Source organism: Cheilinus undulatus, linkage group 3 (assembly GCF_018320785.1).
Source record: "Cheilinus undulatus linkage group 3, ASM1832078v1, whole genome shotgun sequence".
Lineage (NCBI taxonomy): Eukaryota > Metazoa > Chordata > Actinopteri > Labriformes > Labridae > Cheilinus > Cheilinus undulatus.
The window spans coordinates 9723634-9745239 of NC_054867.1; the positions used below are offsets into that span (position 1 = coordinate 9723634).

Genomic DNA, 21606 nt, shown 5'->3' on the forward strand with positions numbered 1-21606 from the left:
TATCCAGATGCACAAGCCTGACTGAGACCTATCCACACAGGCTCAGTGATGTGATTGTAGCCAAAGGTGCATCTACTAAATACTGACTTGGAGGGGTTAATTTTTATACAGTCACTGATTTTACACCACATATTTTTGTTTAATTGGTATAACATTATAGAATTCTGTTTTCATTTTGGCATTACAAAAGCTTTTTGGTATCTATTCTGACAAAAAAGCCAGTTTACACTGACTGATAGATTTTGAAAATCAGTGAAAGTAAAACACCCATGGGAATGATTAAGGTCGAATTTTTCCTCTTAACTGCAATCTATTCCGTAACTATAGGAGGCAGCATTGCACCGTGAATGTGCAGATCACAAGGCTAGATGAAAAACAGTAACAACGAAGAAGAAGAAGAAGGAAAAAAATGGATGCCGTCATTCTCCATTTTCAAAACGGCTAAAGCTTTATTGCGCGGAGTTGTCCGACAGAGAAGTTTAAATAAAGAAACGGATCGTTTGAATAATCCAAGGTAAACAGTCATTGACCGGAAGCTGCATGTAGTACAACTGTCAGCATTTGAAACCCGATTTACACCGCTACTGAACTGTTTTGCATCGATATCAAATGACCTTACGTGTCTAACCGTTTTCTTGGTTACATTAGCATCAGCAGCTAAAGCTAACGGATAGCATGCTGCACCCGGCTAGCTTGTATGTTATCTGTAAGTAATATCAACGTAAACATGAGCGAAAATAGCAGTACTCTCTAACTGTAACCCACTGGCAGCTGATAAAATAACGAGCACTTTTTAATTGTACGGACGGACAATGACGTTAGCATGCAGTAAACTATCTGTTATACCACTTTATCACTGTGCTAAATCCCATTAAATAAATGTGTTTTTCTTATCGGTATAGTCACATATCGCTGAGAACATCAACTACCACAGTCAACTTTGTGTTTCGGTGGCTTCCGGTGTTTAATTTTGAGCTATTTAGTGATTTGGTATAATTAATATCTAGAAGAAAATGTACATGTTCATGTACATTCATGATTACACACTAGGGTTGTCACGATACCGGGATTTTAGATGTGGTATAATGCTTACATTGAAACTATATCAAAGCTATTTCAGTCAGCAATAGAAATAGCCATAGTCACCCATTAATGGGTAATTTCTTGGTGACAGTTGGCAAAAATACAATCAAAGTCATGCACCAAAGGAAACAGGTTACTGAGAGGGCAACATTATATAGAGCTAGGGATGCATGATATTGGATTTTTTCCGATATCCGATATGCCAGTTAATATGCTCTTCTGACAAGAAATTTGAGTCCTTTTGGAGACACTTTAAGTTTTGAGGATGACCAAGAAGGGTTAGACACTTTGAAGTTTAGAGAATGAGGATAAATAAAGAAAAAGACCTGTGCTGACATAGTTCAGTTAGCTCAGCCTAAAATTACATTAATTTATTAGTATATGTGGAAAAAATTTACAGTAGATATGTGCTGAAATACACAGACAAAATATCAGATGTAAATATCTGCAGAAATTTTGATATCTGCCGATACCGATATTTGCCTTTTTAAGCCAATATCTGCCGATACCGATACCAGACCGATAATATGCATCCCTAGATAGAGCTGTTTGATTATAGCAAAAATATGACATAAAAATCACATTTAATTTTATTGTTTTAGATTATTTAATTGTGAAACAGCTGAATTACATACATTCATTCAGCTTAAATACTTAGAAAACAATCAACAAGTTAATATAAATGGGTGAAAAAATGATATGACTATGAATAACCAAAATAATGCGTCTAAGTAGGTTTGCACAATATTCAATTTCTGCAGATATCCACTATGTTTATATGGAGAGATTAATTTTATACTAATATCAACCATTATTTAGATATGTATTTCAGACTTAAAACATAAGCCATTAAAACATACTTCAAAGCTTGAGAATGTAAAAAGAAAACAACTTTCACTCATTAGAACCCAAACTGAAGTTTAAAGAGTGAGGATAAACTAAGTTGTTTCTTCCTAAAACTCCACAAATTTAGACATACAGTGCTTAACAAATTTATTAGACCACCCTAACACTAACCAAAGTAAGGTTTATGCCACAGCTGCCCTAAATGAACAGCACTGGTAATTACCAAATACATTTTTTATGTTTCTGCAATGGTTAATACACCAATATGTAGAAGCTCTTGAACCAAAATGATATTTTTAATGCTAAAATATAATTATTATTGTTATCCATGAATTTTCGAGTTTACTGATTTACAAAAAATCTGAAAAAATAGTAAAGCACATTACTATTTCTTGATTAATATGTCAAATTATAGTTATTTACTTGCATTCCTGAACAGAAAAATTAGTTTTAGTGGTTGAATGTTATGCTTGATTCATTTCTGACTTCTCAGAGAAGCCCAGTGAGCTGGCTAAAATTAGGGTGAATTCAGTTTGAAATCCCTCATTTCTGTTCAAAATGGTAAAACGTGGAGAGCTCACTGAAAATGAAAGAGTTCACATTAAAGCACTTCATGATGCTGGATGGCCTTTGAGGCAAATATGACAGGTGGTCTAATAAATTTGTTAAGCACTGTACATATGGCAGATATTTAGCATATAGCTGATGTAGGCCTATATTAACAGCTAATATATTAGTTGTAAAATATCAGCAGACATGTTGATATCTCTTGATACTTGTTTGAGGCAAATATCATGCATGCCTGGTTTCAAGGCAAAAATATCACAGCAAACACAACATTTACCACATGACGAAATGAGCATAACACAGCATGTGGCACAGTAATCGTTTATTCATGATCTTCTCTATTCGATGATTGTAGGAGGCCAAAATTGTGATCAAATTTAATAGAGAATATGTCTTAACTACAACAAATATTTAAACACATATGTTTAAATATGAGTTTTGGTATATATATTTGATTGTCAAATTGATTTTAATTATTCGTATTTATGTTGAATTTAACAGTATTTTGAGGTATTGTTACATCCCTAGCATTAACTATAGATTACTTTCAAATAAAGCTGTCCTTGTTTTCTTTTGTTAGTGTGTCCTTAAGTAGTTCAATGTTGTTTTCTCTAGATTTTGGTTTATACTTCCAAATTCATCCAAAGGAAATTGCATCTGCGGCTGGCATGAAGACATACTGTAACATATACACAGACACTGAGCACAGAAAGTACACTGACTAAAATATAGCGCTGTGCAATGGTAAAAAAATATCAGGAATTAATATTGTATTCTGTACAACATCAATAAAACAAAGTCACTTTGACATTAAACCCATAAATGTGTTCATCTTGTTAAAATAAGGGTTATAACTGATATCCAGTTTTCTAATTTTTACTAATTTGATATAACAGTTACGGAAAGATATAGACATGTGTTTGTTGTTTTTTAGACCTAAAACTTAAGTCTTTAAACCACACTTAAAAGTCTGAGAATTAACAATTCTACAAACTAGGGTGTGCAAATGGCCTAGCGGTCTATGGTGCTCCCCATGTACGCAGAAGGCCTGGGTTCCAGTCTGGCCTTTGGCTCTTTACCACATGTCTCTCCACACTCCCTCTCCCATTTTCCAACTCTATCCACTGCCCTCCTCTATCAAATAAAGGCACAAAAAGTCCCGAAATAAAAATCTTTAGACAATTTTACAAACTACAGTCGTTAGAGCATACTTAAGAGTTTAAGGAATGAGGACAAACAAAGAAAAAGTCTTTAGGTGAGATAGATCTGTTGGTCCTACCTAAAACTTCTCTTTCTTAGTTGTAAATATCAAAAGAAAGTTTCATGTGTGCTGATATCAATATGTCAATAATATCATGCATCCCATACATTACAGTCACTGCAAGAGTGAGAAGAATATTCTGCCCATCAGACCACTGGTCACAATGATGGAGTTACCAAACTACAGCAGCCAGCTGATGCAGCAGCTGTGGGCCCTGAGGAAGGAGGGACACTTTTGCGACTGCACCATCCTGGTGGGAGACAGCCCTCACCGTGCACACAAACTGGTGCTGGCTGCCTCCAGCATGCTCTTCAGGTACTGTGAGCTTTCGGTTACAAATCATATTAAAAGTGAAGTATATTGTTGATTGTAAATCTTGTTCTGAAAGTTTAATATGTTCTAAAATACGCCTGGGCAAATTTTCAGGCTGTTAGAGGAGAGTGTACACTGCGTTTCAAATTATTATGCAAATGATATTTTTCTCTTATTTTCCCAAATAGTTGGTGCAAATGTCAGTATACAGTCAGTATATTTTCAAGTCACCAACCATTAGAGCATAATTGAAATTTTGCTGAACAAATCTCCCAATGTTTACTTCTTTTTTCAAAAATAAAACACTCAAAATGCACTATTGTAAATTGTTATGCACAACAGAGTTTCAAAACATTTCATAGGTTGTAAAGAACTGAAAATGGTCATGTGTTGAATTTGCAGCATTAGGAGGTTATATTTACTGAAATCAAAGCTATTTCAATTAAAGGCATCTCAACAGGCCAAGTTTCATGTTAACATAGGACCCCTTCTTTGATAACACCTTCACAATTCTTGCATCCATTGAACTTGTAAGTTTTTTGAGAGTTTCTGCTTGAATTTCTTTGCAAGATGTCAGAATATCCTCCCAGAGCTGCTGTTTTGATGTGAACTGCCTCCCACCCTCATAGATCTTTAGCTTGAGGATGCTCCAAAGGTTCTCAATAGAGTTGAGGTCAGGGGAAGATCGGGGCCACACCATGAGTTTCTCTACTTTTATGCCCATAGCAGCCAATGACACAGAGTTATTCTTTGCAGCATGAGATGGTGCATTGCCATGCATGCAGATAGTTTTTCTACGGAAGGCACGGTTCTTCTTTTTGTACCATGGAAGAAAGTGGTCAGTCAGAAACTCTATATGCTTTGCCGAGGTCATTTTTCACATCTTCAGGGACCCTAAAGGGGCCTACCAGCTCTCTGCCAATGATTCCGGCCCAAAACATGACTGCGCTCCCTCCTTGCTAACGTCTCAGCCTTGTTGGAACATGGTGGCCATCCACCAACCATCCACTACTCCATCCATCTAGACCATCCAGCTTCGCAAAGCACTCATCAGTAAACAAGACTATGAGTCTTCATGTATTTCTAGGCTCATTGCAACTGTTTCTGCTTGTGAGCATTGGTTAGGGGGGGGCTGAATAGTATATTTGTGCATGACTGCAAGCCTCTGGAGGATCCTACACCTTGAGGTTGGTGGGACTCCAGAGGCACCAGCAGCTTCAAATACCTGTTTGCTGCTTTGTAATGGCATTTTAGCATCTGCTCTCTTAAACCAATGAATTTGTCTTGCAGAAACCTTCCTCATTATGCCTTTATGAGCATGAACTCTTCTGTGCTCTGAATCAGCCACAGTTTTCTTCACAGTATGATGATCATGCTTAAGTTTTTGTGAAATAAATAATGTTTTCTTTCCTTGTCCAAGGCATTGCACTATTTGATGCTTTTCGGCAGCAGAAAGATGCTTTTTCTTTCCCATATTGCTTAAAACCTGTGGCCTGCTTAATAATGTAGTTTTCTTTTAAAGGGGACATATTTTACCCTTTTAAGACAAGCTTACATCGGTTTCAGAGGTCCCCAAAACCTGCCTGTCAAGTTTGTTGCTGAAAAAACACACCATTGTAGCATTTTTGCATGTCTAAAAACCCCTCTGATTGTTCCAGCCCTTCTCAGAACAAGCCGTTTCTGTGTTTTGGTTTTAAATGGTAATTAGCTGTCTGACTCCGCCCCTGACCACACCCCTTCTCAGGAAATGGGTGTGGCACTCCTGATGTTAAAATGTTACAGACACTGTTAGCCAGAGTTTAGGACCTGACTGGGATTCAAACCATCAATCTCCCAGACCAAAGTCAGCATGGTAACCCACTGAGCTATCCAGCATCTCAGCTGGCAGCCGAGAGGAAGATGCGAACTCCCCATGTAACATCATGAGAGTAAAATCTGAGAATGGCTTGTTTTAGCACACATTTTCTGAAAGGTGGAGGGGGGGGGGTTCTGGTATTTGAGGGGATTGTGGACAGGCCAGGGGCACACATTTTTGTTAGAAAAGCCTGAAAAAAGTGATTTTTGCATATGTCCCCTTTAATTGGGCTCACCTGGAAAACTAATTATCACAGGTGTCTGAAATTGATTTCAGTGATCCAAAGAGCCCTGAGACACAACACCATCCATGAATTTAATTGGAAACTAAAAATTGAATGTTTATAACACTAAAATCCAATTTGCATAATAATGTGGAACGCAGTGTAAAGTCATGATTAAAAGGTCATTTTTAAACCTCAGAGTGTTCCTTTGTAAACTGATCTTTCAAATACATACTGGAAACGCCCACTTACTGACCCTTACTAGTGCTTTTTGTGTAGGTAAAAGTGCACCTTATATGTGTACCTTAAGATAATTTCACAAAAACGCATCTTGAAAAAACATAGATCTTTTACATTCTTATTAGTCATGAAAACACAGATACACATTTTTAAACAATCTAAAACTTAACCATTCCAATAAATATACAACAATCAGAGTACCATGACCATGAACAAAACACTATTAACACAATAAATCTTGTTGATAGCTTTCTGTGATGTTGTGGGAAATAAGTTTTATTGTATTATCTTTCTGCCCATTTTTTCTTTGACACAGAATGACTGGACCAATCCGTCTCAAAAGAGGAAAAAGAAGTAGTAGCTACTTGTATGGTTTTGTTGAAGCAACAGGAAACTTGTACACAGTGGCGACCAGTGAAGAGATTAGTGTGGATGCCAGCTGTCCAAGTTTAATTTACCAACTGGCTCCTCTGACAGTGGAGAGTTATGTACTGACCTGTCAGCAGCTTCCTGTTGAGCTCAGGTTATGTAGTTTATTCCTGGGCAGCAGTGTAAGCCTTCTGCATCTTATTTTGTGGTTCTGACTGGCCCTTAGCGAATATGGCTCCCAGAACATTTGTCCAGTCACCCCTCTGAATCTTTTTGAAAAGTTCTGCCCTTCTCAGACACTGTCCATGGGATGCTTCCTAGATGGATGTGAAACAGTCTATCTGGTGAGTCAGATTAACAAAAAGTACCAGTTATGACAGGAAATGTACGGTCATATATTTAACCTAGAGTTTTCATGCGAAAGAAGGAGAAACTTTCTTTCATTAAGTTCACAGAAAGAAAGTTTCCCCATATTTTGCTTTTGCCAATTATAACATGCAGGCAGAACAACTAGGTATCTTAGTCTGTTGAATTACAGTGCATTTTAACTGATCAAAAAACAAAGGAAACTCATTGTGGGATGTTCATGTTTGGATATGTGAGTAAAATTTCTCTCCTCTCTGTCAGGTCTTTACTGGACAGCTCTGACACCATCTCCATCGACACAGCAATGGTTTCCCCGCAGGAGTTCAGCTGTCTTCTGGATATGGTCTACACCGGCAAACTACCGATAGGCAAACACAACGTGAGCCGGATTGTCGCAGCTGCAGACAGCCTGCAAATGTTCGACGTGGCTGTCGGCTTCAAAAACGTCCTCACCAGTCTCGTGAACCAGCAACCTCCGATCTCTTCTACACAGACTTCAAACCTGACTGTGATAAACAAAGTCAACAGCATGAATTGTGGTGCATCTACTTCACCCAGAAAGGATGAAATGACTCAAGACAAAACAGAGTTAAAAGTGGAGAAAGACTGTACTGGTGATGGTGAAGATGCTGCAGAGCCATCCTGTAAAAAAGCCTGTGTGGAGCTCTCAGAGTATTCAGGTCTGTTTAGCTTATTAAGCATGGAAATACTCTTAAAACATCATGAGACACAATAATTCCTCATGCAATCCAATGCTAAAACACTGACGGCTATAGTATGAATGTTTGCACAGAGCCCGAAGAAGACAATCCCTCAGAAAATGTAGCAGAGAGAGACAACCAGACAGCCCCCATGACACCCCAAAGTCCTGCTGCAGGTTTTCTGGGTCATTCCTCTGAGCTCGTGGAGCTTCTCACCAACATGTTGTCCATCCGTGAGCTGCTGAGCCAAGCAGCACAGAGCAGCCTGCAGGACCAGGAGATACAGGTACAATAACGTTTACTGACCTAAAAAAAATAGGATATGTTATCTAGAAAATCCTTTGCAGAAAGACTAAAGAAAAAGGGATACATTGCATTTTGAAAACCAAAGCTTTAGTGTCTGCCATGAGGAACCTGGGAATTTCCTAAAGATCCACAAGCAGTTTTATGGGTGGGTTGCCTCTTGATTTAAGGCTTTATGCGGGATAGTTCCCTTGTAAATCAAGATTTTAAAAGAGAGAACATTTACTGGAAGATAATGTTCTCTGGAAGTGCGGAAATCTCAAATGGACTGCAATTCTGATTCTATTTACTCGTTAGTTTATTTATAAGGGACAGTACATTAGCATTGTTGCATCTAATTAGAGTGCAACTTATGCAATGTATACAATAGATCTAGCAATGGCAAATTTGCTAGATATAATTTTCCTTGAAACTAGTTGTTTGAACTTCTGTGCAGCTGGCACAACCTAACCCCTAGCTCCCTGATCATCAACTAGTGGGCTCAGGGCCACATTAGGCCCCTTCAGCTTCCCAGCTGGCTCCCAGATTATTAAAATTTAGAAAATGTAATGGAGGAACATATGTTTTTGTATTTAGAGTTTGTAGCAGATGGACTGGGTTTCTGTCGGGTGCCAGACTTAGAAACGTGACAAGGTTGAACAGTTAAAGCATTCTCTCTCTAATTTTAGTTTTCTTTATAATAAATTTGATGGATCAAAAACGAGGCGTCTGCAACTCTTTCAAAGCACAACATGCAAAAATCTCAAGTCTTAACAAATTTGTTCAACAAGACAAGGCCGAGTAAAAATGCTCTTGTGTCCAAGCAAAGACTAAGACATTCACAATGTCTGAAGACCAAGACCATTCTCGAGTACTACAACACTACTTATCAGTCCATTGTTGTTTAAAGCAGCCATTTCCATGCCAACTTTCCTCTTCTACAGGCTCTTTGGAGCCATTTTCACTGTCTGGGAATGAAAAAGTCCTTTTTCCTGCACAGATTTTTCACAAATCATGACACAAAAAATCAGCGTTGATTTGTTGTGTCAATTGCCCCTTGTGGTTGACTACAGTAGAGCCACTTGGGGAAGACCTCACAGTTAATTGCTATAAATAATGCACATTTTTGGAGATAATAAAAGTATTTAATTAATGATAAGTTGCTGTTTATTTTATTCCAGTTTATTTGAAAGTCTGGTCCCCACAGCATCTGTGAAGATAAACACTTGCCCTTGTATGAATGTATTTGATAACCCCTGCCATAGCTGGGGCCTGTTAATTTTAGGTAAAAAGAAATGTATTTCTGCTCCTGCCAGGTTGTGTGTGAGTGCTGTGAGGAGGCAGAGCCGAGCTCAGCGGTGGAGAAGCTGATGAGCAGAGTGAAGGAGGGACAGCTCAGCGAAGGAGCTCTCATCAAGCTGCTTCACTCTGTGCAGCAGAAATCTCCATCCTCCTTCCCCTCAGAGCTGCTCATTCTGATGGAGGAGGTTGAGGGGGACTCACAGGAACCAGAAGAAAACCAAAGTGGAGGTATACTTCTCTTTATATTATCAACATACACTTCCATTTTGTTGTTTTGTTTCATTTTGTTGCTATTAACAACCCTTACCCTTTTCTTTGTACACTTGAAACCTTTCATTAAAAAGTGAATGTGGTTACAACTTTTTCTTTCTCCATCTTTACAGTTGACTCAGAGAAACAGAATGGCACCAAAAGTGAAGAGCAGGAGGAAGATGAGGAGGAGGAAGAGGAGGGAGACATCAGTAAAGAGGAGACCGAAGAGGACGAGAAAGCCACAAATGCAACGACTGACTCCTCCTCCCCTCCCACCTCCAAACCTTACCCCTGCCGCTGGTGTAAAAAGGGCTTTGCCTACAAATGTCGGATGCTGGCCCACGTGAAGCGATGCCCACTGTCCCGGGAGTGTGAACAGCAGTGTCCAGAGTGTCCCAAAAAGCTGCCAAATCAGCGCGCTCTGCAGCGCCATCGAGCTGAGGCTCATCGGAACAAACCACGAGTGAAGAAGAAGGTGGCCTGTGAGCTCTGTGGACGGACCTTCGCACACCCATCAGGTTGGCCACCAATCGATTGTCACACCAAGCAGATGGCAGCAAAACAACCAAAACAACGCAACAATAATATGCTTTGTTGTCCAACTGGGGCGAAATTGTTATCAAGGCTCAAAGAGACTTGAAGGCTTGAGGTGATTTATGTTTCTATATGTCTGGTCTTATGTTTCAGGCATGATTTACCACAAGCGCACGGAGCACTTTGATGAAAAACCGTTTGCTTGTGAGAACTGCGGGGCAAAGTTTGGTGCAAACTCATCGCTGAAGAACCACATGAGGCTTCACACGGGAGAGAAACCGTTCAGCTGCAAACACTGTGACATGAGCTTCAGTGTGGCTGCCGCACTCGCTTACCACACCAAGAAGAAACACTCAGAGGGTAAAACACATATTTCATCCAATCCTCGCACTGAGGCTAACCTTGCAAAGCAGATTTGCCAGCCTTCATCTCTGTCACCATGCAAACCTATCTTGAAAAGCTCCAATCAACAACGAACCAAACACTGTTCCAACCAATCAGCATCACTCTAGGAGAACAAGACGGTAGCTATGAGTGGAGTGTAGTTACCCAGTGCAATGATTAGCACAGATGTAGCTTTAGCATAGCATCAATTTTGCCAGAACATGACCACGTTTCCGTATAAAATAAAGAATAAACCAACACTAAAAGCTTTTCATGATGGGAAAGATGTTTTTGCTCTTCTGCCGATCTGCTTCGGCATGAGTTTGTGAGAGTTTCAGGTAAAGGTGTTAGTTGTTGTGTGAGAGTGTATGCAATGCCTGCTAGCAGAGTGATTACCTTGGACGTAGCCACAGCGTCAGTTTTGTCAGAACTGGACAACATGTTTTTATTAAAACAATGGCAGAGAGCTGTAATGAAAGCTTTTCATAATGTAAATAATGTTTTCGCTCTTCTACCAGCCTGATTCAGCATGGGTTTGCGATCATTATGGGTAGCATGCCAGTGTACTCGATGGCTGTTGTTGTAGAAGCTATTAGCTTGAATGTAGCTGTAGGAAAGTGGCAGTTAAATCAGAACTGGATCACATCTCTTTTTAAGACAAGAGCAAAAACGTTTTCTTGACCAAGCAACAATGTTTTTCAACATTAAGCCCCGCCATTAACAATCTTAGGCAGCGATAACCTGTCAGCTCAAGAGAAGCACATGCATACAAGGTCATTTTTTCTTGTCAGTCTGATTGGCCTGACATGAATGTGACTGACAGAACATTCCTTTAATCACCTTTCGAGGATTTTTTGAAAAGTCCTGCCCTTCTCAAATGCTTTGTATGGGAGCTTTTCTGGATGAATGTGAAATACATCCATGCAATGTATAATTGAAAAAGTCAATCTGGTGGGTCAGGTTACATTTAGGTGCCTTAGTCTGGGAAATCTTTGCATGCCACTCACTTTTTCTCTCTTATTTGTGTGTTATCGTTTTTTTTTGTTTGTTTTTGTTTTTTTTAGGTAAAATGTATGTGTGTCAGTATTGTAAGGCTACCTTTGCTCAGTCCATTGAGCTGACACGTCATGTACGAACACATACCGGAGATCGACCTTATGTGTGTCGGGAATGTGGCAAAGGCTACAGCCAGGCCAGCGGACTCACCGTTCATCTGCACACCTTCCACAGTAAGAGAGAAAGTTTTTTCTTTTCCTTTAATGCTTATTTATCCTCATTCTACCACAAGGGGTTTTATTCACCAGAAATAACAAAATGTGACATGCAGAGCAGCCTTCCTGGCTTGCATAACAAGTCATTCCAAAGCATTCTGGGATCACTAGCAGCACAAACCAAAAAGGCCACTTTTACAGTAACAGCTTTTCTGTTTCGTGTGAAATCTATCCATTAAACAAATGTTGTGGTTTGCTGTTTTGTAAATCCACTATATGGACTTCTCATTTAGAAAAACCTACAAGTAAGCAGTGAAAGTTTGCAGAACTGAGTCTACTGGACCTTTAAATTAAAAGGTGTAGTGGAGCCCCTTTGTAACAGGGAAGGGGGTTGGGATAACCTTGCAAAGCAGATGGATACGCCCGTTTTCTTGTTTTCACTGGTGAATCCATCTCGCAAAGCTCCCATCTGAACCGTTTGGGCCTGGTTAGAAAGTAACAGGACCAATCAGCGATGAGGGGCAGTACTTTCAGGCAGAGTCGTGACGTAAACAAGCAGCAGCAAGAGCTGGTGCAGTTATGGAGGAAGAACTAAGTGTGGATGCTGCTAAAGTGCCAGTTTTATCAGAACTTGACAACATTTCTTCGTTAAAAGAAGAACAAAGAACAGCAGTGAGTTGTTTCCTTTTCAGAAATGACAAAAGTCGATTACTTACATGTCTATAGTCGGCATGTTTTGCGTTATTCCTCAGTAGCTGCGCATGCGCAGCTCAGTAGCAGCTACGTCATGTGTTTTGTTGCTCTTATTGGCCCATAGAGATATGACAGACAGAACGTTCATCCAATCACACTCCGAGTTATTTCAAATCCTGCCTTTTCTCAAACGTTTCCTATTGAAGCCTTCCCAGATGGATGTGTGAAACACATCCATCTGACATGTCAGGTTAGGGTTGGGAACTTTAACAACAGATTGATGAATAATCTTGGTCCATCACAAGTCAATCAATAAATCTTTATTTGTATAGTGCCAGTCAATAACAACTGTTTAATCAAGACACTTCACAAAGAGGACAGGTCTAGACTGAATGGGTGTCAGCAACAGAACAGCAGCTGCCAGCAGGAAGTCACACTTCTTTATGTAGCAGTCTTTGACTCAGTATTTAGGGTTTCCACAGCAGAGATAAACACATCATGTACTGCACTGTGCAGACCTTTGAGGCATTGTTGGGCCAAAGACTGAGGCAGAAGTAAGGCTTGTAATGGTCAGTAACCCCACCTTTCGGGCACCATTTAGCAGGAAGGAAGATTGGCACAACCCAGGTCATGCTCTGGATGTCCTTGCACATTACCAGGGGCAAGGAAAAACAATCTATTGAAAAAATACCAAATTCCAGAACTTTAGGGCAGAAATGCCATCGAGCTTAGCTGCCAAGCAACGTGTTTTAACATGTCAAGCTTGACTCTGCCCCTGCACCTCCCAGGTTGTGGAACATGGGGCCCTGTTAATTCCATGCCCTACGTGCCTAAAGCTTGCCTTATATGCCGAGACGGCTTTTTCGTCATGACAAAGCACATCCAGTTACAGCTTTAGAAATTAAGGAAGGACAATAAGGATAGTCTTTAAAGCTTAAGTTTAGGATTAAATAAATAGTATAAAACATGCTTTCCATATCCTTATAGAGGAAATGTGGTGAGTTGATTATGTTTTAAAGTTGCATTGTTTAATAGTGGGTAGTTGTCCATCAATACACACTTCCCCTCAAATTTTTAACAACAGAGGGCCAAAATTGCTCCTCAGTGCATATAGAGTTAGTTGTGAGTTCATAGAAAGTTATTTTGTTTTTGGAGTATGAGGCCTGGGTGATGAATTGGTTTTATCGATAAATTGTATTTGATGATAAATCTAGATTTTGAAAAACAAAAATCCAGATTTTTCTCTAGAAAATCAGGGCTGAAGTTGAGAACAAACACTAAACTTACAGGATATAGCAAAATTTACAGTTATTGGTTTTACCTAGTTTAAATGGAGTAAGTTTGCCTGTTTCTAACATGATTGTTCATAATCAAACTTATTTGTTGACTGGCTTTGTCATTTAGGGATTGTATGTTGTACATTGATATATGTTATAATAAAATGCAGTATCAATTCTGACACTACACATTGCACTTTTAAGGACACGTTTAAAGCTTACATTCTCAGCCAAAAAATTGATTTAGTTTACTCTTTTTAATTGTTAAATGTATTTTTTTTTTTAAAGAAGAGCAACACTTATTTGTAGTCATTTCTTTTCCATTTTTTTTTAGTCTTTGAAGCAGAAAAGGGGGGAAAAATCATCATATTGGAAGTAAAACCAATCAGAGCTTTTATTTTTAGCTCTTGGGTGAATTATCTGTTAGCCTGTGCTATCAATTTGCGCGATAATTGCATTTTTTGACAAGGCAGCACTTCTCATCAGCACATTGACTCTAGCTGAAACACATTAGTGGAGTAATAAAGCTTTGACAGCTGTACTGTTATGTTGTCTCTCTGTCAGATCTGTCGGTGCCTCATGATTGTCAGAAGTGTTGTCTCAGCTTCTCCACAATAGACGAGCATCGGCAGCACCTCCAAGAGTGCCATCCAAAGGAGTATCACAAATGTGCCACATGCAGCAAGGTGTTCACCAGCGCCACCCTGCTGGAGAAACACAACAGCACTCACATGGGGTCCAAACCTTTCAGCTGTGACATCTGCAACAAGTCTTACCAGGTGGGTCACAGCTCTCATATGACCCTTAGAGGGTTCTGTAGGTAGCAGACTGTTTCATCTACATGTTTGCCTCTGTTTCTATAGCAACTGTCAGGTCTGTGGTACCATAACAGAACCACCCACCCAGATGTGTTCGCCAGCCAAACCCGGCAGCTCAAGGCCCTGGTTCAGTGTGACGTCTGCTTCAAGTTCTTTCCTAACACAGCCAGCCTGGCTAAACACCAGTCGATAGAACATCAAGGTGAGAACAACACAAACCTCAGATATGTTCACTTTTTATTGGAGATAGTAAGAGAACAACTAATGTTTATTTTGATCATTGATTAATCAGACAATTACTTGTCTGAGTTGCTGATGGATCTCTGCACCGCCAGATGATTTTTTAAAAATTATTTTTTTGTCTCTGACCCTTTATTTAAAAACAGAACACGGATGTTCAAGCCAGAGTTTCCACCAGTGTTAATTTTGTTGACTAAAACGATGACTAAAAATGTTGTTGACAGCCTTTTTTTTCCATGGCAAAAACTAGACTAAGACCAACAAAAATAGATGTCCAATGACTAAAACTGACAAAAAGTAAGTTAACTTTTCATCAAGATGACTAAAACTAGACTAAAATGTAATTAAGTTTTCGTCAGACATTCAAAATCCATGATATTTATCCACTGTTGGTAAATCTGCCAAAATACAATGTATCTGTATCTATTCTGTCTCTCAGCTGTAGAAAGCAGGGACCCCAGGTTTGGCAGGGTGCATAGAACACACTACCATGATTTGGTACCAGATTTAGGCAAGAAAATAAATGCTTGGACTAAAAGTAAAGCCTTAATTTGAGGACTTTTTATGGACTAAAACTAGACTAAAATGGTTTTGAGTTTTTGTCGACTAAAACTAGACTAAAACTAAAAAGGGTAGAAATGACTAAAAAGTGACTTAAACTAAAAGACATTTAATAAAAAGATAAAGACCAACATTAAAAATAGCTGTCAAAATTAACACTGGTTTTCACTGGACTTTTTTTTGTCTCTGGCTAAAATGACCAACGGTCCTCAAGAATTCTGGCCACAGCTACCAGTCATTTGCATTAGAAAACCATGTGATCAATAGCCCGCATTTAACGGCAATAGACCTTATAAAAACAGAAAGACTGTGATACAGCTTCATGTCTGCTCTAAAACAGGACTGGAGACACATTTATACATATTCTTATATACATACATGACTTTACAGATTTCTTTTATGATTCTTTGTCCAAACAGACATGGTGGTAACATTGAGGTTTTTTTTTTTTTTTTGCAAACATGAAGTTAGTTGAACAACATATGCCTACAACATCAGCACTAAGCTTTACATTAGCACTGTTAGCTATAAGTTGCTATAGCTGTAGTGCCCTTTGTTTGGACTTCTTTAATACCGTGAATGATGGCTAACTCAATATATGGTATGTAGTTATTCACTATTTACATATTTGGTAATTGCCATATTTTAATATTTTTATCTGCCAGACATCCGCCTGTGAAACTGGTTAAAAGCCTGGACCACACATAAAAATCTGAAAATCTTAACAGATTTTTTCAACCCCACAAATAATCACGGATTTTGCCGTTTTGTTCGTATAGTGTGTGGTTTGGAATGAGAGGATCAACAAAGCACACCACACAGTAATAGATTCTCTTCACTGACTACCAGAGTCTCAGCCTTGTCCCAACTCTCACGATTACAAATCTTGACTTTATTCCAAACAAGCTGGCTGTTAGTAGCCTGTTACATCTGTTGTAGTTGGAATTACTGTTCATATCTGACATCCATCTAACTGTGTGTTTTGTGTTTACTATCACTGCTATGGCTGTGTTTGTTGTGCTTCCTCCTTTGGTTAGCTTATTTCCTGGTTGTCTATTGCTCCATTCCACGTAGCAATTCTGCTTGTGCCTGCTTGACTGTCCTTGGTGTTAACCACACACATCAGGCTTTTTGATCTGAAATGAACACATTTGTTATTTACAGTCTTGAGTAAAAGTGCCTCCAGTTGTCTTCCAAGCAGGTCAGAGAGGGAAAGGGTCACTTTTATATATAAAAGATGTGTTTTTGGCTTCTAATGCCTGTATTCATGGAGGAGGACAGTGGATAGAGTCAGAAACAAGGATGCAACATTGGGGGAAAGCCCTTGGCTTGACTTAGACCCTTAGACTAAATAACGTGAGTTCAGTAGGCAGTCGTTACCATCATTCACTATCAGAGGCCAGGCATCTTCAGCAAGAAGATGGAAAGGAGAAGAGAAAAACATCTCCACCAAGAAAAGCTGTTAATACAGTTCCTTCCTCTTCTTTTAAGAAAGAAAATGTATCATTCTTGATTAAACTGCCACTATAGCTACATCTGAGCACTTGACCGATCACCATTGTTTACAGGCTCACAATAAAACTAAACCCCACTGCTATGTTGGTCCATTCAGGCACAAATGTTGGTTGAAGCTTTGTAAGAAAGATCTACTTGATGACGGATCTGAAAATCAGGTCAACCCATTGGTTTTTAAGATTATGACCTTCTGCACCTGTATCCACAGCCAGTGCTTTCAGTACATCTATAACATAACTCCAAGTAGAATTAAGAATTAATTAATGTTTTTGTGTTAAGGTTGGGCCTGGCAACTCATTGAACACTAGATTAAATCGAAATATGGCCTGCTGCAATTTTCAAATTGCAGAAGGTGCAGTATTTCTTTGACCTGAAATTTGTGTCAAAATACCATTTTAAAACCTTTTTGCAAACAGATGTTATCATCTACACACCATGCAATCATTCAAGTGCCTTTTTTAAAGATAATCCACAAAAATATCCTACTTTCTTCATTTCTGTACCTTTTCTCATTAAATATGAGAATGACATAAAAATGATCGCCACCTTCAATACAACAATTCATATCAAATTTGCAATTCAAGTCAAAATCATCACAACTAGATATTTTATCAAAATTGGTCAGCTCTTCTTCAATCTAATATTGTGTTGGTTATAATATAGAATGATTTATTGCTTGTGTTTGTTAAAAATACATAAGATGAGGAACTTAAGGAATAATTGCATATCAAATTGCAATTGCAATGCTGGGGGTTAAAAAAAAATCATAACTTGATTATTTTACCAAATCATTCAGCTTAAGTTTAAACTGAAAGAAAACTAAAAGTTCTTTTAACTGGGTTTTGTTTTAATAACTTTGACTTTTGAGTGTTTAAGTCACGTCTGATAATTGTTCAACACCCAACAATGATTTTAAGATAAAACTGAAAGTTTAATGTCTTTTTCCAGTCCAGAAAGCAGTGTGTATCAGTGTCAGCTTGTTTTAACCAAGACTGGAGATTCCCCTGCATGTTTCCTTTGTTTGTCTCCATGTTTGTTTCCAGATTAAATAAATTTCATAAATCAATCACTCTTGTTTGTCCTGGCAGGTTCTGAGGCGGCAGCCATGCATTGTCCTCACTGCTCGGCTGTGTTGGGCGGGGAGGAAGAGTTGCAGGAGCACATCAGCAGCCAGCATGCCAGTCAGAGCAGCGAGGCGTTCAGCTGCGCCCTCTGCACCCTGATCTGCCCCACCCAGCTGGAGCTGCAGGAGCACCTGATCTCCTACCACATGGGGGCACAGGAGGAGCAGGAGGCCACAGAGGAGCAAGCGTCCTCCTCCCACACAGTAAGAAGCGCTCATACTGCACCAAGACAGGGAAAATTGTACTCCACACTCTCTGCATGCGAAATCTTTATTTATATTTCTAAATTCTCAAGGGATTAACAGCCCCACCCACACACTTGGCCAGTATAGATATAAAGATTGTGATATTTACAACAACGTTTTTTAATGTTTTTATTCTTTTATCATAATCATTTTCCAGTTCTCATTATTGACTGTACGCAATCTGTGCTGCTGAACAAATGTGTAAACATAACATTTGCTTCCCTCTTTATCAATGAAATAAAGATAATCAGTCATTTAAAGATGTTGAAATCTGCAGCCGTTTAGAGTAGCATTGATAATAAACTCTTTCTCAGTAAAACATTTTATGTAGTATTTGGATGGGATTTAAACCTGTAGCAGTCAGAACTATTAATGAATATCATAACTCATAATAACATTATAAAGGATATCATAATTATTTCTCAAGCCAAGTACCTCTGACCTGCAAAAATAAATGAAAAGCCTTTAAAGGGAGGTGGAATACGCACTCTGCACTTAGTCTGATTTGCCTAATCACCAATCCTGTAACTCAGAGGTTCCCAGCCTTGTGTCTGATGTTGGGGGGGCCCTAGACCTTGTCTGCTCTGGCATTGTAAAAATTATATACATATATTTATATATATTTTTAATCATGATTAGAAAAAAAATGTATAATGGTGATTTAGGGCCAACGTCAAGATAAAAAAAGAAAAATAAAGAAAGAAAGAAAGCATACATACAAGAAAGCAAACTCAGAATTTCAGAATTCAAAAAGTCAGAAATGTATGAGAAAAACTTGATGTTTCCAAGTTTGAAAAGTCAAAGCAAGTAAGCAAGTAAGCAAGTTGAAAAGTCTTTTTATACATTACAAACTCAGGTATTTCAAGTTTAAAAAGTCATAAATTTGGAACGATGTGATGTCAAAAATTAACAAGAAACCAAACTGAAAACAGAATTTTGGCTTTTCAACTTTATAATGTCAAAAATGTTAAGGTTTAAATTAAAAAATGTCTAGTTTTACCCCACTGATAGATAGATAGATAGATAGATAGATAGATAGATAGATAGATAGTGGTGTAAAGATAATCCGATATGAATTGGTTGCTCGATCTTGACGTCAGCGGTCCGAGTGCATCGGTCCGCGAAACCCTGGATTGGTAAAAATGCGGAACGAACTGGTCTTTGGACCGGTCTTAACATTAGAGATCAGTTCATGAGGCTCTGCTGTTTGTTTTCATAGCCCGTTCTGCCGTGCTTTGGCTTAACGTCTGTAATCTTGCGCGACCCGCAGTGACCTTTTACCTTTAAACGAGAGTTCTGTTCGCTGTAGGTGCTCGCTAGGTAGCTGGATGCGTTCATCGGTCATTGCCAAAACGTCTTTCAGTTAAGAACGCAGAGCCCTGTCTATCCAAATTTTTCTTGTGACTTTTAATTTGTGCTTCTTGGGAAAATTTAATATTTAGTTTGCACTGTTATTGGGATTATTAATGCTAAGGAAGTTAAAAGTACAGAAAGACAAACCTGTACCAGTGAAAACTCATTTTAAGATTTATCTCCCAATTTACTGTCAAAGCAAGATGCCTGGGAACCTGGGTGTGATGAAAACTTTCTTAAATATTATTTCAGAATGTTAGCAAAGGAGGCCTGGCATTTATTCTGTTTTATAAATAAGATCAATTAAACTTAGATTGACCAGTGGTCGAGTGGTTAAGGTGCGCACCATATACGCAGGCAACCCGGGTTCGAATCCGGCCCATGGCACTATTTCCTGCATGTCTCTCCCCGCTCTCTTCCCTGTTTCCGACTCTAGCCACTGTCCTAGCCAATAAAGACAAAAAGGCCAAAAATAAATCTTAAAAAAAGGGATTATTATGAAGTTATCTTTTTTTCTCCTTTTTTTTTGGTAATTTTTGTTAAAGCAAAAACTTATTTTGATTTTATAATCAGATTGTACCGGATTGAATCGGACCGAATCGTTCTGTATTTTAAGGAATCGTCAGTGAATCGAATTGTAATCTGTGAATCGAGATTCAAAATCGAGTCATTTTGAGAAGGAGAGATTCACCCTTTAACAGATAGATAGCTAGAGCCTAAATTTTATGACTTTGAAGCTTGATTTTATAATCTTAGAGATGTTTTGTATGCTTTATTTTACTGAAATGTGGACTTTGTGAACAGCCCTGACTGTCATGTACAAACACTTAGTTTCATCTATTTGAACAGCACGTTTCGCTTTTAAGAGATATTTCAGATTGTATTTACAACCCCTCTGTCCAATCAGGTGATGTCAGCAGATCCAACAGTATGTGAGGGGGCCGAGTCAATGAACTCTGAGGGGCAGACCCACCTAGCAGCAGCACAGCAGATGTTTGTTGCCCTGGCAACAGGAGTAGACGGTGCAGCTGCGTCTACGGAGGTGGTGGAGGTGAACATGTTTGACCTGCTGAACAGTTCAGTCACCTTCATCTGTGAAGACAAGGCGACAGAACCAGAGGCTCTACAGTGAACTCTCCACCTGAGAGGAAAACTACAGACTTGCTGTATTGTCTCAACTTAACAACAGCTCATAAAGGAAAGACTCTGTGTTGAAGCTTTAAATGTAGATATTTGAACCTCCTCTCTGCTGCTCTGTAGTTTTAATAAATGCGGTGGATAAATGGTGAATCATTTAATTTATTTTATGTACAGAAAAGTCATTACACCATGTCCATTCTTGCTTTGATTACATTAATTTATTTTGTACCTACAGTGCAGTGTGGACTCGAGCTAATCACGGTCAGAGCCATTATCAACAAATGGAGAATAATAAATAAACAATAATAAATAATAAAAGTCTCCTGTCACCTAAAAAATGCTGTATTCACATGAGTATAAATATCAGTAACAAGTGATTCATTTTTATACTACAATGTCAAACTGTCCTGTTATCTGTATATCTCTGTTTGATCTATTGATCATGCACCTCAGTTCTGTGCACATAACATCACATTCTTATTGGACTATTTTTTTGTTTGTTTTTACAAATGATTCTGATTTTCAAAGTTAATTTTTTAGTACATTCTAATTTATCATCACTGAGTTGTGATACTGTAAGAGCCGTGCATACAGAGTGTGCCGTTGTCTGTAGTCCACTGTATTTGCTGTAATAAAGTCTTTTTTTTCAGGCAATTGGTAGCAATGCTGTATAGAAAAATCTCTGCCAACCTTGATCTTTTTTGGAGTCTCCAGTTTGAAACACGTGAATTTTTCCTCATAAAAAACAGGTGTAAAATACTTGTTTTCTGTTCTATTGTTATCAGCTTAGACCCTGAGCTAGCTAAGGCTTCATGCTCTAGTCCAGCTGAGTTTTCCAGCTAATACTTTCCA

General features: G+C 38.7%; 1 protein-coding gene across 4 annotated transcripts; it reads left to right on the forward strand.

Annotated features, from left to right (window-relative positions):
* Nucleotides 1-408: 408 nt before the first annotated feature.
* Nucleotides 409-21402, forward strand: zbtb40 (zinc finger and BTB domain containing 40). 4 transcript variants are annotated; one of them, XM_041783990.1, is made up of 12 exons: nt 409-514; nt 3872-4072; nt 7384-7802; nt 7916-8109; nt 9422-9635; nt 9791-10177; nt 10347-10553; nt 11642-11806; nt 14323-14537; nt 14622-14778; nt 17981-18219; nt 20522-21402. In XM_041783990.1, exons 1-12 carry the CDS (start codon nt 414-416, stop codon nt 20744-20746), a joined length of 2724 nt encoding a protein of 907 aa, XP_041639924.1. In that variant the 5' UTR covers nt 409-413; the 3' UTR covers nt 20747-21402. The 4 variants fall into 4 exon arrangements, with proteins under 4 accessions (XP_041639924.1, XP_041639926.1, XP_041639925.1 ...); XM_041783992.1 differs by lacking the exon at nt 409-514 and adding an exon at nt 531-706; XM_041783991.1 differs by lacking the exon at nt 409-514 and adding an exon at nt 3243-3751.
* Nucleotides 21403-21606: the final 204 nt, after the last annotated feature.

Excerpts from the sequence above, each read along its gene's own strand:
- zbtb40 (XM_041783990.1), top strand. The coding sequence starts at position 414 with ATGCCGTCATTCTCCATTTTCAAAACGGCTAAAGCTTTATTGCGCGGA. Across the intron at positions 4,073-7,383 it reads GCCTCCAGCATGCTCTTCAG|GTCTTTACTGGACAGCTCTG; the intron begins GTACTGTGAGCT and ends CCTCTCTGTCAG. Across the intron at positions 18,220-20,521 it reads AAGCGTCCTCCTCCCACACA|GTGATGTCAGCAGATCCAAC; the intron begins GTAAGAAGCGCT and ends CTGTCCAATCAG.